This window comes from Ambystoma mexicanum, chromosome 2q (assembly GCF_040938575.1).
Source record: "Ambystoma mexicanum isolate Mex_15411 chromosome 2q, UKY_AmexF1_1, whole genome shotgun sequence".
Taxonomy (NCBI): Eukaryota; Metazoa; Chordata; class Amphibia; order Caudata; family Ambystomatidae; genus Ambystoma; species Ambystoma mexicanum.
Window position 1 is genome coordinate 428,547,024 of NC_090924.1, and position 17,567 is coordinate 428,564,590.

At 44.7% G+C, this 17,567-nt stretch overlaps 1 protein-coding gene across 4 annotated transcripts in view; it reads left to right on the forward strand.

Annotated features, from left to right (window-relative positions):
- LOC138569469 (uncharacterized) overlaps positions 1-17,567 on the forward strand; it is a 442,006-nt gene that overhangs the window by 240,021 nt on the left and 184,418 nt on the right. For all 4 annotated transcript variants that reach the window (XM_069647461.1, XM_069647462.1, XM_069647459.1 and 1 more), the window contains one exon: positions 11,200-11,327. In XM_069647461.1, the coding sequence (XP_069503562.1) occupies positions 11,200-11,327 (128 nt within the window). The remainder of the gene's footprint in view (positions 1-11,199; positions 11,328-17,567) is intronic.

A 17,567-nucleotide genomic window follows, 5' to 3' on the forward strand; every position in this document is an offset into this window, starting at 1 on the left:
CGATTCCCAATACTTACTCCCTGGACTTCCCTTTTGCCCTAGAACAACTCTTTGACAAATGCTCCCTGACACATCCACAGTGATATTAACCCATTGTTGACAAGCCAAAGTGCCACACAGATTGCTTTAACTGGTGAACTAAACCTCACTGCAACCACTGATGTAGTATAGTCAATTCCCTGTAACTACAATGCACTCAGGAAGAAAATGTCAGGCACCCTATTCCTACAACACTCAGGCAGCACACTCAGATCACATCTCAAGTAACCCAATCGTACGAACCATGCCAAAATGTCTTGCTTATGGAAAGATTGCTGGACAAGAACTACACATAAAGGGACAAGCACCAGCAAAGAAAGCCAAAGAACCAACCAACTACTTCATGGAATCTCAATACTCGAGGAAACCTCATGCAAATTACTCCCCAAAGAACAGAGCTGTTCGGAACATCTCGATCAAAAATGGTTTCTGTCTTGCAAAACCTATCCACCTACAAAGCCTAACAACCGGCCAACCTAAGAAGTCACACCCACACTAGGAGAGAAGATGCAACCTCCACCAACGGGCTAAGAAATGCTCAAAGAACAAGAAGAAAAGCAACCCACTTGAACACACCTTTTATCACCAAGGACTGGCGATACAACAGAATACTACTCACAAAATCACATGCACCCGTGAAAGTAACATTCACCCTACATGCAACCTGCTCAATGGGCCTCATTACAACTCACCCGGTATGGAAACAACGGTGGCGGTAATCCCGCCGCCACCGTTGTTTCCATACCGGGTGATCACGACTCCTGCAGGCGGAGGCGTCAATCCCGCCAGGTCTGACCTGGCGGGTTTAACACTGTCTGCCTGCAGGCGGACGAGGAAACACCGGCACCATCACGAGATAGTGCCGGTGTTTCCATGATCCCCATCCCCATTGAGTCCTATGGGACTCAATGGTGATGGGGATTTACACCATTCCGCCTCTGGAATTCCCGGGTCACCGGGGTTATAATGCCCCGGTAATTCCGGGAATCACGGTGGCGGAATGGTAATACGAGTCTGGCGGTAACCAGGTGGTTTTACCGCCTTGGTTAACGCCGGACTCGTAATGAGGCCCAATGTCCTCAATGAAGAACTGGAAACAACAAAGATCCCCCACTCAACACTCAAACCAAAGTCAATAATTAGATCAGATGTCCAGAGGAGCCAAGGGGCAATCACCGTACTGACACAATGCCTAGTCGATAAACAGAACACAGAAAACAAGAAAATTCACTGCAATCTGATTAATGCCCAATCAATGTTGAACCATACCACAGAGATACGCAAGCTCCTCAGCGAAGGGGGAACGGATATGCTCTTCTTCACAGGAACATGGCTAATTGATGACTTTAAGGTAGTTGCACACTAATCCCTCCCTAGCAACTTAAATCTCAGCAAGCCAACCAAGGAGAAAAAAGAAGAGGAAGCCTAGCCATCGTTTACGAAGCACCCATAAGAACCACAACATCCCAGACTTTTAATCACTCTTCCTCCACCTAGAACTGGACCAGGGCGATTGTGAGAGGGTTGTTGATGTTGGGGTTTGGTTGGTAATCAGGGTATATTAAGTATCAGGGTAAGTGTTAGGATAGGGGTTTTGGGAAGGCTATTGCTAACATAGTAATGGTTTGGGTAAGTGTTAAAGAAAGGGATAGGGAGGTTGGAGAGGGCTAGTTATGCTGGTAAAGGATAAGGGTTAGGATAAACCTATGGGTTAGGGTAGAGTAAGGGTTAGGGCAAATGTTAGTGTTGCGGTTAGAGTAGGGCCAAGGTTAGCATTAGAGCAAGGTTTTGGGATAAGGAAAGTGCTATGAAATAAATGGAGAGCTGCTGATAGGGTTGGAGTTAGGTTCACTGTGTATTTTCTATTTATTTAGTATTTTATACGGAATCACATGCAAATAAAATACTTTAGCGTGCCAAAAGGTTAGTGTTAGGTAAGGGTTCAGCGTAAAATAAGGGTTGTGTGAGACATTGGGCCTTGTTCCGAGTCGGGCGGTAGGGGATACCGGGCACCAGTAAGGAGACTGGTGCCAGTATTCCCCTACCGCCCGATTCTGAGGTCCCCTAACGGGACCCGTAAGGGACGTGTGGTCGGACCACACGTCCCTTAGGGGTCCCGTTAGGGGACCAGGGCGCAAATAACGGGCTTGCCATTCGCAAGACCATTGCACCCTCCCCATTCCCATTGAGCCCTACCGCTCAATGGGAATGGGGAATGGTTTGGTCAATGGGGACTTACCGCTCCCTCCAAGGTCGCAATGGACTGGTAAGTCCCCAATGAACAACACCGGTGCCAGACCCGTTATTGGTGGCAGTCACGAGAAGCTTGTGGTTACATCCACCGCACCATTTTGTTCCCAGGTGCAGGTGAGGGTCATGCCTTCACTGGAGACCCTCCTTTTCGTTCCTCCAACTTGATTTGAGCCCTCCAGCACCGTGCGCTCAACCCTCCGCACCGGGTCCTTGCCTGTGTGTTTCCTGCCTCACTCCCTTCTCCTGTCCCTCCCTCCTCCCCTGATTGGCTAGAGCTCAGTGTGTATCCACATGAGAAGCTTGTGGTAACATCCACGACTCCCACTGCACCATTTTGGTCCCAGGTGCAGGGGAGTGTTGTGCCTGCACTGGTGCCCCCCAATTTCGCTCCTCTAACTTGATTTAGCCCCCCAGCACCGCACGCTCAACCCTCCGCACCGGGTCCTTGCCTGTGTGTTTCCTCCCCTGCTCCCGCCTCCTGTTCCTCTCTGCTCCCCTAATTGGCTAGAGCTCCGTGTGCATCCACACGAGAAGCTTGTGATAACATCCACAACAACCGCCGCACCATTTTGGTCTGAGGTGCAGGTCAGTGTTGTGCCTTCACTGGTGCTCCCCATTTTCACTCCTCCAACTTGATTTGAGCCCCCCAGCCCTGCGCGCTCAATCCTCCGCACCGGGTCCTTGCCTGTGTGTTTCCTCCCTCACTCCCTCCTCCCCTGATTAGCTAGAGCTCTGTGTGTATCTACACAAGAAGCTTGTGGTAACATCCACGACTCCCACTGCACCATTTTGGTCCCAGGTGCAGGTGAGTATCGCGCCTTCACTGGTGCCCCCCTTTTTCATTCGCTCAACTTGATTTGAGCTACCCAGCCCTGCACGCTCAACCCTCCACACCTGGTCCTTGCTCATGCGTTTCCTCCCTCGCTCCCGCCTCCTGTCCCTCCCTCCCTCCGCCCCTGATTGACCAAAGGTTCCCACATACATCATAGTGCTAGGGCAGCCCTCTGCCCGTTGCAGCCTCGGCGGCTAAGGGCCCTAAGGCAAAGGGCAGCCCCTACAGGCAGCCCAAGAGGTGTCTGCAGGTGTCTGCAGGTATCAGCAGGGTAAGCAGGCTGACAACCACTAAAAGGATACTCTCCATTCACGGCCACCAAAACCTATCTCCTAACCCCACCCACATATGACTGTGTAATGGAGAACCCAGCCAACCTCTCACCAACCTACCTGAACATCACACCACACCGAGAACAAGCTGCTGGTAAAGAAGTGCCAGCCTTCTGACTGTAGTGGCAAACTCTGCAGATTCCCAAAGCAGCTGCCCACAACTCTCGCGATCACGCATAATCACAGTCAGACAGTACCCACACTCGCTGAAGGAGAAACAGCCAGCCGTCAACTGGCATCAACAGACAAGGTAGGGGGAACTCAGGGTAGTCATTGTTACCACCCCCTGCAATAAGTTTTCTATCCACTAAACATACACAGCCAGGACACCGCCTGGGATCCTAATGTGAACAAGCCTTACAAACCTACACCGAAGTACCATTGTATGGTGAAACCTAGGCATCCAACTGTTTATCTAAGAATCTCAAATATATGTGTTTCTAACTACTGCCTACAAGTCTGTGAAACCTAGGCCTTTCTCTAGTTATTTAGGAGTCTTGAACATCCAGCAACCACTGAAAGCTACTAACCACAACCAGAATCACTTCCCAAGCTTACCAGGAACCCATAGTCCCCCATAACTAACTGCACCTTTTACCCCATCACACAAAAGGGCAACAGCAAAATGGTTTTCCCCCCGCTACTCAGCGCCATGAAAAGGAAAAACTGAAAACTGGAACTAGAATGGAGGATCAAAAACGACAGAGCAAATAAATTCAAATTCCAAAAACAAATTCGCTCAAACAAAAAGGAAATCCAAAAGGAAATACTTTGACAACATAATCATCAAAGCACCAAACACCCCAAAAGAACTGTTTAAACTCATAAACGAAATAAAATAAAACCTGGGTGCAACAATGCTCTGATACCATTGAAGAAACTATGCAACAACCTTGCAGAGCACTTCAAGAACAAAATCATCACCATCCAACAGACCATACAAAGCAGACCATGCGACCGCAACATGGAACCCACCCACCCATACGAGGAACGCCTGAACAAACTTTGAAGCTTCTCCCAAATATCAGCGGAACATTTGTCAAGCTGGTAAACAAAAGCAACAAAACAGGCTCCCCCATGGATCCCTGGCCCCCAGACATCTACAAATCAATCCTCACTCAAGGAACACCCATGGACTACTACATAAATCTCTTCAACCACTCAATTGCAACAGGGAAAGGGCCACAATCCTTCAAATCCACATGCATCAAGCTGCTCCTCAAGGACAAAACAGGAAACGTGGAGGACCTTTCTAATTACAGTCCTATCTCCAACATCCCGTACCCAGCGAAACATACGTCTACAGAATAACCCAAGAATTCATAGAAGAACACCACCTATTAGACCAGGCACAATTAGGTTTTAGACCAATGAGAGGAAAAGAAACAGCACTTATCTCAATCTGGGATGATCTAAAGGCAAACGCAGACTCAGACAAGAGCACTGCTCTGCTACTTCTAGATCTCTCTGCAGCATTCAACACAGTTAATCATGACATCCCCATATCACTGACTTAACCTTGCTATGGATAAATTCTCAGCATTCTCATACCAGAAATTATGCAGTCGAGTATCCCGCATTTGGGGACAACGCAACAACAAACAAACCACACACACAACAGCACATGACGGCTACTGAGCGGAAAGCACCTCCAAGCTCAGCGAACAGTGTTAACTGAACTGAAGCAGCCAACAGCACATCACTGCTCTCTTGCACTTATCCCGCTCCCTCCCACTAACTCACCCCTACCCCATTTCCTTTTCAGATCCGCCAGAGCGCTAGGCGACCACTATGGTGGTGATAGTGCGTGGTACAAATATCCTTTAACATTAACATTAAATCCTTCCTTACAAACAGAACAGAAACCATATGGATCAAACCTTTGAAATCCAACTCAAGAAAATCCACCTGTGGCGTACCACAAGGATTATCCTTCTCTCTGTTATTATTCAACATTTACCTGACTCAACTAATCAAGATCATTTGAAGACACAGGCTCACAAGCTACAACCACACTGATGACACACAAATAGTCTACAAGATACAAAACACACAAGAAGAAAACACAACTCTAGAGAGCTGCCTTCATGAAATCTACAGCTGGATGAACTCGAACTTCCTCAAACTCAACCCAGGAAAAACAGAAGTAATGATAATCTCTAAAAACAGAGAAAACAATACCTACATCCCTCGGCCAACGGAACTTCAATGTGCATAACATACAGAGCAATCCACGGCCAAGGCGCAGAATTCCTAAGAGAGAAAAGAAACGTCTACTACCCAACAAGACCACTCAGATCTAGCAGCGACGTCAGTTTGGAACTAAAACCATACAACAAAAGAATATTTCGGAGGATCCTTTTTCTCTCACCTGGCACCAAAAACCTGGAATGAGCTACCAAAGAACATACGTAATACAAGAGATCACCGTCTATTCAGAAAACTACTTCAAACCTGGCTCTTTCCGTAACTAGAAGGAATGCCTATCGGTGCACATACGCAGCTGAAACAATACTCAGAGAGGGAACCGATCCTGCCTATCTCCCTAAACTAGCTTTCATTAACAGAACGAGGGGGCACATTCAGTTTACGGCATATCACTATACCAAAATGAAAGATAGATTAGTTAGGATCACACCAAGGAGCGAATTTGGAGAGATCAGGGTGACATGTCAACACATCTTTAACCGACGAAGCAGACAAGGCAGCTATGGTTCACCGACAGGGAAATGGATAGGAAGGGAGCTGATGAATGTAAAATACACAGCACCAATACCAGAGCGGGGGAAAATGTGTGCCTCAACCTGCTAAACAAAGCTCTGAAATAGCTCAGATAGAAACTTGCCATCCCACCACACCTAACAAGTAGACGGACAGACTAAAATACCAACTCGATAGGACAGTTGGAGACGTGGATCAAGAATCGTAAAGACTAAGAGACAAAAGAACCCACTAACCCATAAGATCAACTTTCCACATACATCTGTCACACAAAAAATCACACAACCACTTCTCCGCACAGCATACCACACATACCTGACCACACTGCAACAACAAACAAACAACACATAACTCGCACCAGCAGCACATGAGGACCCACATCGATTCAATAATTGCACCCAAGCTCAATGCACAGTGAAAACCGAACTTGAGATGCCAACAGGACACCACCTTCCTCGCTTTTCTACTCCCACTTCACCCTACTAACCCCCACCCCTCCTGATTTGTTTGCAGATCCACCAGAGCGCATGGGGAACAATTCCATTGGTGACGGAGCGCAGTACAAATACCTTTAACATTACCAAAAGTGTCTGACCTTGCCTGACTATATTGGTGGTATAATTTAAAGGTGTTAGATGGTAGGACTAACTTTGTATTCCTATGTTGTTCCTATGGGTTCCTCATTGCTCCTGATCGCCTCTTCTTCATCCCGGCACTTATTAAAAATGGGGCGGGGGTGCGGATGGGACAAGGCCAATAAGGGTTCTTGCAGGGTGAAGAGTAATAAGGTGGTTGAAATTGGGAAGAAGGGGAACACCCAGCTTGATATTTATATAACTGGGACATTTCCCTTTTTTCCATACTACCCTTCTTTACTGGTGATTTGGAATGGTTGGACGGACATGGATAAGAAGTCCTTTTACTTGAGTTGGGGAAGGACCCGTTGATGTTATAGCCAAACAAATTTGGTTCCCTTTGGTTCCCGTGCTTCCCCCACCCATGTCATTCTACTATGATTGGACTTCTCTTCCTTATTCAAGAGAGATAGACCTGAATATCCTATGACGCCCTTGGGGATGTCTTCCTTTCCCCCTGTCATCCTAATACGGTACTGCGTCTCACCCGAGGGTCTCCCAGATATGTTACCCCGGAAGCCCCTACCCATGTGATCCTCCCTAACTTTCCACCCCCAGGGTTGGGACCCAAAAGCAATGGCCTTCCCCTGGCCACCTGAATAGAGGAATCTCTGGGCTTACCTGGGAGAATACCCTTATGTTTCTCACAGTTGCAATTAGAGTTAGGGTAAGGTTTAGGAAGGTAGGGTGATGGTGGAGGTTTTATTAGAGGTTTAGGCCATTGTTAGGCTTTACAGACTTGTACCTTTGTGTATTTAAAAATTGCTTTTTCAGCAACCTTATTATTGGCAACATTTTCACTCTTTGCATGGCTTGTATTGAATAACTAAATTTTTTTAAACGACTTTTTGATGACTAAATTTTCACATAGCTAAATTTTTCCTGGGGAGATTTTCACATAGAACCTCCTGGACACACTCCCACCAGAAGAAATAATAGAGATGCTCCAGAAAATGTATTGCAGAAGCCCTATACTCTGTAGCACCAAAGAAACTCTTCATCCTCTCCCAAAATAAATTGGCCGCAAGATGTTTTACTCTCCAGCTCTGAGCTTTGAAGAAAATAAACTGAAAGTTAGAACAAGCATGGGGGAAACATTATAAACGGGACATAATTGCACACCAAAAACAGATATAGCTCTATAAAGCGGAAATACTAAAAGCAAAGAAATGCACTATGCCAAATTAATTTTGAAAGCAGGCAGTACACAGAAAAAGATGTCATAACATCATTAACAAGCGAAGAAATCAAACATCATACAATAATGTCCCCATTCAATCACAGAAACTCTGAGACGACCTTGCAAATCACTTTAAAAATGTAGACATAACCATCCAGCAAATCATTAGCGCTGTGCCCAAGGACATATGCAATGATATCACCATCAGCGCATCCCCAGAACCAACCACAATGGGGAACTGTTGCTCAGCAATTTCCACAGAAGACATTACTAAACTGGTGAAAGAAAGCACCAAAGCTGGCTCTCTAGCAGACCCATGCCCACCACATATTTAAAAGAACATCCTCGGGAAAGATACACCTTCAGAGTACTTTCACAAGTTAATGAACCACTCCTTGGAAACAGGAACCGTCCTCAAACTTCAAATCTGCCTACATTATACCCATTCTCAAAGATCCCACAAGAAGCACAGACAACCCTACCAACTACTGGCCAATATCAAACATCCCTTACCCAGCTAAACTCCCATAAACCTAAGTTTATGAACAAATCCTAACACATGTGGAAAACAACCAGTGAGAGGTACTGAATCAGCACTACTCTCCTTCTGGGATACCTTAAACATGTGTTCCACCTCTGCACTGATACTATTCGAACTTTCAGTGGCTTTTGACACAGTCAGTCATGAAACCCTCATCAAAAGAATATACGAAGCAGGGGTAAGCAACATTGCTCTACAATGGATAAAATCCTTCCTGCCAAGTCACTTGGCTATCCCTTCTCAGCTCAACCTCATTCGCACTCCCATGTGGTATTGCACAAGGCTTATCCCTTTCACCAATTCTCTTCAACATCTACATCGCTCCTCTCGGCAAACTCATCAAACAACGTGGGCTTACATACTACAACTTCGCAGATGACACTCAAATCATCTACAAAACCGCCACCAGCAAAGACATAGACCAAACCCTCGTCAATTGCCTCTCACAAATCAATGCATGGATGAACAATAATAATCTTAAACTGAACTTGGATAAAACTGTACTGAACCCACCCCATCAACACTTCTGTCCAACCTTCCATACCATGGCCTACAGAAATGAGAATCAGATCACAAGCTTCCAAGGTGGTTACAAATCTCTGAATGCTGATGGACAATGAGCTAACACCAGAACCTCAAGTTAACGCAGTAGTAAGGGTATGCGTCTTGCACCTGTGATCTACCAGATGGATTTGACTCACTTTTCCACACAGAACACTTTCCATTGTCTTGCTTGTCATGTCAAGAATACACTATGTAAACAGCATCTACCTTCGAATGCCTGACCACCTCACCAAAACTCTACAACGAATCAAGAGCATAGCAGCAAGATTCTTTCTAAAACTCAACAAGAGAGAACACATCACAACAGCACCAAGATCCAAACTCTGGCAGGGTCGAACTGTGACATAAAATCGGTCCAAGCACCAATGAAAAAGTGGTCCAAAATCACACATTACAGTTCTTTACTTTTCAGAACAGACTGTTTGTGTACTACCCAAGGGGGTGTTTTTGGTACATTATTTAGCAAATAATGCATTTAAAAGCCATTTTTGGCTAGTATCATTGGTTAAAGTTGTTATAGTAACTTACGAAACTGGCCCACTCTGGTAGGAAAATGGCCCATCCTGGCCAAACAAACTGGCCCATACTAGAATCATGGACTGGCAATTGAGGCACAGCTCTATTGCCATGTGGGCCAGACCAAGCCTGTACACTGGCTACCAGGAAGGAAAAGTGTCTATTTAAAAATATTCGGAATTCTTCACAGAACAATTTACGGGTAAGGATTCCTGCAAGAGAAAATCTCCTATTTACAGACCAAACAGAACTCCAAGGTCTAACAATGACAAATGCCTTGAATCCAAACATTATTTGAAAATTAAATGGGGTGGATCAGCATTTTCAAGCATCAAACTGAAACTCTGGAACTCCCTCCCCAAGGGAATACGAACAATAGAGGAACACCTGACCCCTTCAGGAAAGTAGTAAAAGCATAGCTGTTAAATCTGCCTAGCTACCTCGCACGCCATAGGCCATTGTCAAAGAGAGACCAAACATGGCTGACCATGGCACACTGGATTTCAATTACCCAACAAGCTACCTGCACAAATGAGACTTAACTCAATGCAATGAGGATTGTACTCTTTCCCACACTAACCCACACTAAAACCCTCCATACTCTTGCATGCATACCACATTCAAACAAACAATGCCACTCAAACATGGCACCATTAACAGCCACCCCACACTGATGCCAAAGAGCAGACCACCACAACTCCTCCAATAACTGACGCAGTCTCAAAACGGCCAATGCATCCTTGCACCACAAGTACATAAGGCCTACCAAGTGCATTCAAACACCTTGCACGCCCACCAACCCCGACCACCTAGAAGAAAACCTACACACACTGGGCCTCATTACGAGTATGGGGGTAGCCATGCCGCTTTTTAAGCGGAATGGCTACCCCCATACCGGGTACCAGGTCTGGGTTCCAGGAATAGGGAATTGGCGGGCCCGGTAATTCCCATTCTCGGGACCCAGACCCAGTACATCCCCATTCCCATTGAGCCCCTATAGGGCTCAAAGGAATGGGGAGGATGCTAACAATGGGCCAGTTAATGACGGGCCCGTTGTTAGCATCCTGGTCTGCTAGCGGGTCCCTCTAAGGACGCCTGATCTGACCAGGCGTTCCAGAACGGGACCCGCTGCAGACCTCCTAATAGGGCAGCCCGGAATGAACGGTGCCGGTTCCTTACCCTCACTTACATAACATAACACAACACAACCTAACATAACATACAGCACTTTCTGGTCTTCAAGAAAGTCCCCTTAGTGAAGTATCCACCGTCACTGACCACCCGGAACTCCTGTACTGCTCGTCGACATTCAGGCCCTTTGATTCATATTCTGACTACATGCACCATTTTACAGTAACATTTTACCTGTAGATGTCAAGTGCATGCTCTTCACAGGCTTATCCAGAAACATATTGCAACTAAAAGTGGCACCATTGATTCAGCAGTACAATATTGAGCTTCAGCAGGTTGGCATCAAAAAATGCCTAGATAGTTACATGGCTCTTAAAACTCAGGTGTTGGTAACATTTTAAAGAAATTATGCATGTTTTGCCTGTTTATAACAAGCCATTTTTCTCCCTCTCTAGCACTGTTTGGTGTAAAGCAGTATGGCGTTCACATCAATGGCTATTTGTGGCGAGGAGGTGAGCTTTTCATGTGGCTTGCCAGAAGGTCGTCAACTAAACCAACATACCCAGGCCTGCTCGATAATCTGGTAAGTAGGATGAACGGAAATACCTATCACAGAAGAGGATTCTTCAAGGGTTTGATTTTGGGTGTCAGAATGGCAGGTTTTGTGTTTGAGGGGAGCTGGAAGCTATTAGAAGCGCCTGGCTAGCATGATACCAACAACTGCCAGGAGCTACTTTTGGCTCCTCTGACCAACTGATGCTGAAAAACGTAATCATGTGTCATTAACTCTGTGGGCTTGGGACAATCTATAAATGAGCATTAGGACACATCTATATGACATTTAAAGCATAAAGCCTTATACATGGAAACAACTTTACATTTGCATCTTATGTGGAATTCAATTTTTGGAACACTATGTACTAGTTCCTCGTTCCCCAGTGGTAACTCCTGCTCACTGGTTAATTCCGGATACCCAGGAGCCGCTTTTAGATACTGCTTATCCAAGTGTAATCTCTGCTTGCATATGTTGTAACAATTCACAAGTCTCAAAGTCTACTCTCAACCAGGCACTTCTAGATATTGGCAATACAATCTTTAAACATATGAGTTACTTGCCACACATGTGTTTGTGCACTCCTGGGTCTTTTTCTTTTTTATTTGAGTACATTTTTATGCAAGCAAAGTAAAATCAGAGATCCCTTGCATTTTAGAATAGTCTTTGTATTTTGTACACTCCACTCTCCGAGATGTGCTCTGTTTTTGAAACCATCAAAAGACTTTCTATACAGGATTACACCACATCATCAGAGTTCCCTGTATCCCCATTAGAAAGCAAAACAATCACACATGCCTCAACCACGGCACACTCCACATCTACTGGTCCCTTTAAATTTCACAACATCAGCGCTCAATTCCAAATGTTGCCTTCATTCTGCTGTTTCAATTGTCACTGTTTGCAAACAATATGTACTTGAATGACTCAGAACAGCTATCCTCTGCACTCGTTCCTCCAAATAGAAATGCAATAACCCATATGCAATATACACTGTATCATGAATAAAACAGGTAGTGGATCAATCCCCATAAACACAAGAGGATCCCCAAAAATGCCTCAGTTACTTGTAAGAAGGTCTAGAGAAGAATGTCATGTACCACACACAATATGTGTATATATCTATACCAAACTGATATTATACAATTTCAGCAAATTTTGAATAACGCAAATCATGATATGTTGTGTCCTTCTTGCAATTCAGACCTTCTTTCGACTTAAAAAAAATAGACTTAGCTAATTTGTTATACTAATGTTGCTAAGATAAAGCGCAAATGGAAGGAAAACAATTGTAAACTTACCAACTTCACGTATGTTTTCTTAGAAAAGACTTGGGCCCTATTACGAGTCTGCCGGTCACCGGCGGGTACCGGCAAACTCACCTTACCTTTTCTGCCACCTGATATCCCAGCAATACCAGGATATTACGGGCAGCGGAGGAACTGTACGTTACCATTTCCGTGGAGTCCGATAGGGCTCCACGGGAATGGGAATACTGAATCACTGGCACGGTTAGTAACGGTGCCAGTGCTTCTGTTTAAAATCTTCCGGTAGAGTCTTGAATTGCCGGCAGGTTAGGCCTGCCGGTAATTCACTACCCCTACCCGGCAGACTTGTAGTTTGCTGGTCCGGAAAAGGTGCCGCTAACCGTTGTTTCCAGCACTTGTTTCCAGACCCGGCAAACTTTTAATGAGAGCCCTAGTGTCTTGGTAGAAAAACCTTCACCAAAGTTGGTATAATATACCATACTGGTTTCAGTACTACATACAGCCATTAGTCAAGATACATAAAGCACACATGTGATTAGTTCAAGTGTAATGATACCTGCAACACTCATATCGATTACCTGCAAATCTAACAAAATCCTATTTGATATAGCTAGAAGTCTGTCGTACAGGGCCTTTAATTGCCTGCCAACCCGGCAAAAGCGAGGGCATCAGCAAGAGGTAGGCCATTATCGGTCCTGTAGGCCATTTACAGCCTGGGGTTATACCCAGGGTGCAAATAGTTTAAATGGTTTTCTTATGGGAGATGGTACCGCACAAATTGAGCGTGCCTGTTCTCCCATCAAAAAAAGAAAAACAAAGATGGCCTGCACCACTGTAATTAGATAAGGGACTAAGTCCCTTTTCGGGCAGGGAGCATGGCACACAGAGGAGCTGGGGCAACCCGGGAAGGGCCATAGGGGGCTGGAGTTCTGCAGACAGACAATATTTCTGGCTCCTCACATTATCTATAATGTAACTAGCTAGCCTTTCTTTTTAAATTGTTTGTCAATGAACAACTCACCTTTTGATAAAGAGTGGTGTGGTCGTTAATTCGTTTGGCGAAGTTCTGCTTAGATTACAGCCACCATTTTGCGATTGTGTCTTATTATTAGTGCTCGTGGCATCATAGCATAAAATGTCGAAGACGCAATGACGTTATGACGCTATTGCATCACGTCTGACGTGTTTCTATTCAAGTTTGATTGCGTATTAATTCTAGAACAAGCATCTCTTATTTTAATAGTTTCTTCATATATTACCTATATACTTCCATTATTTTTATATACTATTCTAGTATTTTTCGAGATAGAAGATATTCTTGATTGCCATTGTAATGGTACTTCATTATATATCCCATGAAGGTTTATGCATGCCTGCCTTATGATAATACCAATTATACAAATTGTTATTCTTCCGATAAAGAGTGCTGGTTCATTTCTGAATTTTATGTTGCCTAGTTTATACAACAGTGAATATGTTACCACTATTGAGATAACACAATGTTATTTAATATTCATGTTCAATCCACTTAGTGTGATCTAAGTGGATTGAACATGAATATTCAATTGTCATTATTAATGATGCATTTTGATTTTTAATTAACACTTCATATACATTTGTTATACTATTATGCATTTAATTCCAGACATTTCTTGGTCTATTTGTGGCTACTCTAATTGTGTGCCATTTCTCTGTTATTATACAGATCTGCTATATGAACTTCATAATGTAATACAAGTTTCTGTTGTATCCAGTTTGTTAAACTTTTATGTATTTGTTTCCAGACATTTTAGTCCATTTGTGGCTACACCAATCCTATAACATTTCTGTCATTATACTAGTCTTTTAGAACTTCATAATGTAATGCAAATTTCTGTTGTATTCAGTGTCACAGTTATTTCATAAAAACAACATTCATCTCATGTTCTGAAATCAGTGAAGAGCCTTCATTATAGGGTTGCCGATATCCTGCTGGAAATTCCTCTGGGATACCAGCAAATCTGCCTTACCGTCTCTACCACCTGATATCCTGCTATTACAGGGATATTCGACCCCTCCTAACCTTTCACGCTACTAAACTCTTAATTGCCTCCCTCATCTTCTCCAGACTTTTCTACTGTTGCTTCCTTTTCTTTGGACTCCCCTCCTCTCACCTCTCCCCACTCAAATCTGTCTACCACTCTGCCATCCGCTCCCTCTGCCTTCTCTCACCTCTTGACTCCATCTCCTCTTTTCTCACCTCTCTAGGTTGGCTCTCTTTTCACTCCCAGCTCAAATTCAAGTTCCTCTATCTTGTCTTCAAATCCCTCTATGGACTCCACCCATCCCCTACCTTTCCTCCCTTCTTACTTTCTATACCCCTTCTCGTTCTCTCCGCTCTGCAAATCTTTTCCTACTCTCTCCTCCTCCACCACCCTGTGCCCCCTCCCGCTTCCGCTCTTTCCAACTCCTCGCTCCCTTCCACTGGAACCGCCTCCCCCTCCACATCCGCTCTTCTCCCTCATACCCTTCCTTTCGCTCTTCTCTAAAATCTTATGTTTTCCATTCCCCCCTAACACCTTTCACTTCCCCTCCTACTTCTCCCACCGCCTCATGCCTTACCTCTTACTCCTGTACTTCCTTACCCTCTCCATCCTCTCTTCTCCCTTCTACCTCAACTCTGGCTCTTAGCTAGTCTTATTCTTTCCTCTCTTCTTTCTCACACCTTCTCGCCTTCCCTCTTACATCCGCTTCTACCTCCACTAATCACTCCCATTCCTTCTCACAACTCTGTCCCTCTCCACTCCCTCATCACCTCAGCAATATTGTAAATTGTTCCTTATACTGTTTTCGAGTTGTGATTCAATTGCCATCTTATATTTGTTGTATTTTTTCTTGTTCTCATGTAAAGCACTTTGGATTAAAGGGCTATATAAATTCAATAAAATACAAATAAATACAAATATTATGGGTGGTGGGGTGCCGGTAAATTCCCATCCCCATGGAGCCCTATATGACTCCAAGGGATGGGATTGCTGGAATTACAGTCACCAGGAGTACTGGTGATTTCAGCAATTATTTGCCGGTATGGGACTGATCTACCGACAGGTCGAGCCTGCCGCGAGATCCTTGGCCCCCACCAGCAAACCTGAAGTGTGCCGGTCTGGAAAAAATGACAGAGCTGGAATTACTGGTCTTTTCTTCAGGCATTTTTTACAGACCAGCACACTTGTAATGAGGTCCCATGAGTACATAATTGGTAGATTATGTGTGCTTCAGTTTGTTTTCATTTTTGATCTTGATTGCCACCTCTAATATCCGTTTTGACATGAAATTTGATTTGCTCTTTGTTGTCCATTTGAAAATACTTCTACCAATGAGTGGTGACTGGTGGTTTGGGATCCTGTGACCCTACTATGCTTAGATGTTCTCTGATCCTTATACCCAGTTTGACGACTGTGCTGCCTATATACATTCTTTTGCACTGACATATAATGGCATATACGACAAATTTGGATCTGTGATTAATTTGTTCTGATATATTTAGTGTACAGTTCTCTTCTATTCCAAGTATTTGTGTATTATTGTTTGCAAACTTGCACCTGGCACATTTGGAAAAAAACGTTGACTGCTGATATTGGCTGTTTTCATAATACTTGGATAAAGGCTGGAACTTAATGTTGCTGCCCTTGTGCAAGTTATTTCTGTTTTTTATCCTGTATACTCTTTTAGGGCATCATCCATTTTGCGAGGGTTTAGGAGTAAGAGACGGACACAAGAGTGGCATGTTGATTGGAAAAGATTTTTTTCTCAACAAAATGGGGTGGGGGGTTGGAGGACATCCTAGCTATCCCTACTTCTAAGAGAGGTTTTTCTGCCTCAAAAAAACTAGCTAATGAAACTGTCTGTGTCAGAATGTCCAAAGTAAATTCCGCCGTCCTGTGTCCAAATCCTAACATGTGCCTCACAAACTAAACTTAATATAAGAAGAAAGGGGAAATGTCTTTTGGCTGCTGCTGTGCAACCCAGCTTTGCATTTCCAAATAAAAGTTCAAAAACTGTGTAAAAAAGCAAACAAAAGTTCCTCAAGGCTTGGGTGTTGATTCCCTTTCCCAGGAGTCTTTCCAATTTACACAAAGTGGTTTCTGTATCTTCACTGGTCAAGGATATCTCCTTATCTTCAGTTGGTATGCCTGACCCCAAGCGCCCCGTGACAAGGAAGAATGGCATGGACACTTTTCTGCCAAGCTGTACCGATGGGCCCAGACCCCTTGTGAGCAGGCCCAGCTCCCTTGTACTGAAACGAGGAAGAATGGTTTGGTTTCTTTTCACAAGCCGTGCTCAGGTTCCTTGATCCCTTTTCTCAGTACCCCCTTCTTGGTCCACTCTCCTGCCAAGTAGGGTACTCCACGATCTCTTTCACACCAATTGATTTCAATCCCACCCACAGCCTTTGTTTACTCACCTGCAAGGTCCCTGAGTGTCAGTTGTGTACATCAACTTTGTACTCCTGTGTACTAGTATTCGGAGTGCACTTCTCGTGTGTGAGTCCCAGACCCCCTTCAGTTGGTCACTTCCACAGTTCTTTGTATCTGACTTTAGTTCCTCCCACAGCCTTGGTTTACTCCTCTGCCATGGTCTGTGTGGACAATTCTTAAATGCAAAGGTCATATTTCTTTCTTTCATATATTGGGGTATGGATTCCCTGCATGGGCCCCAGACCCCCTTCACTTTGTTGCTATTTGTTGGCAAGTATTCTGCTTTTTTGGCCTTGACTTGTCTCAGTGTCTTTGGCGCTTTCTGGGTCTCCCCAACCCCGGTCTGAGCCACCCTAGTACCTGCAGGGCGCTGATGACCGCTCTCGGGTCACGTCAGGTTCTCCTAATCTATTCTCCGGCTTCTGCAGTTACCTAGAACCTTCTTCAGTCTCTCGCAAGTCTTCCAAGCAGCCTGACGGTGTGTTTCCTTCCCTCTGGTGGTCCCTGCTCTCGTTGATAGAATGTCTCTGTCAGCGGGAAGCCTC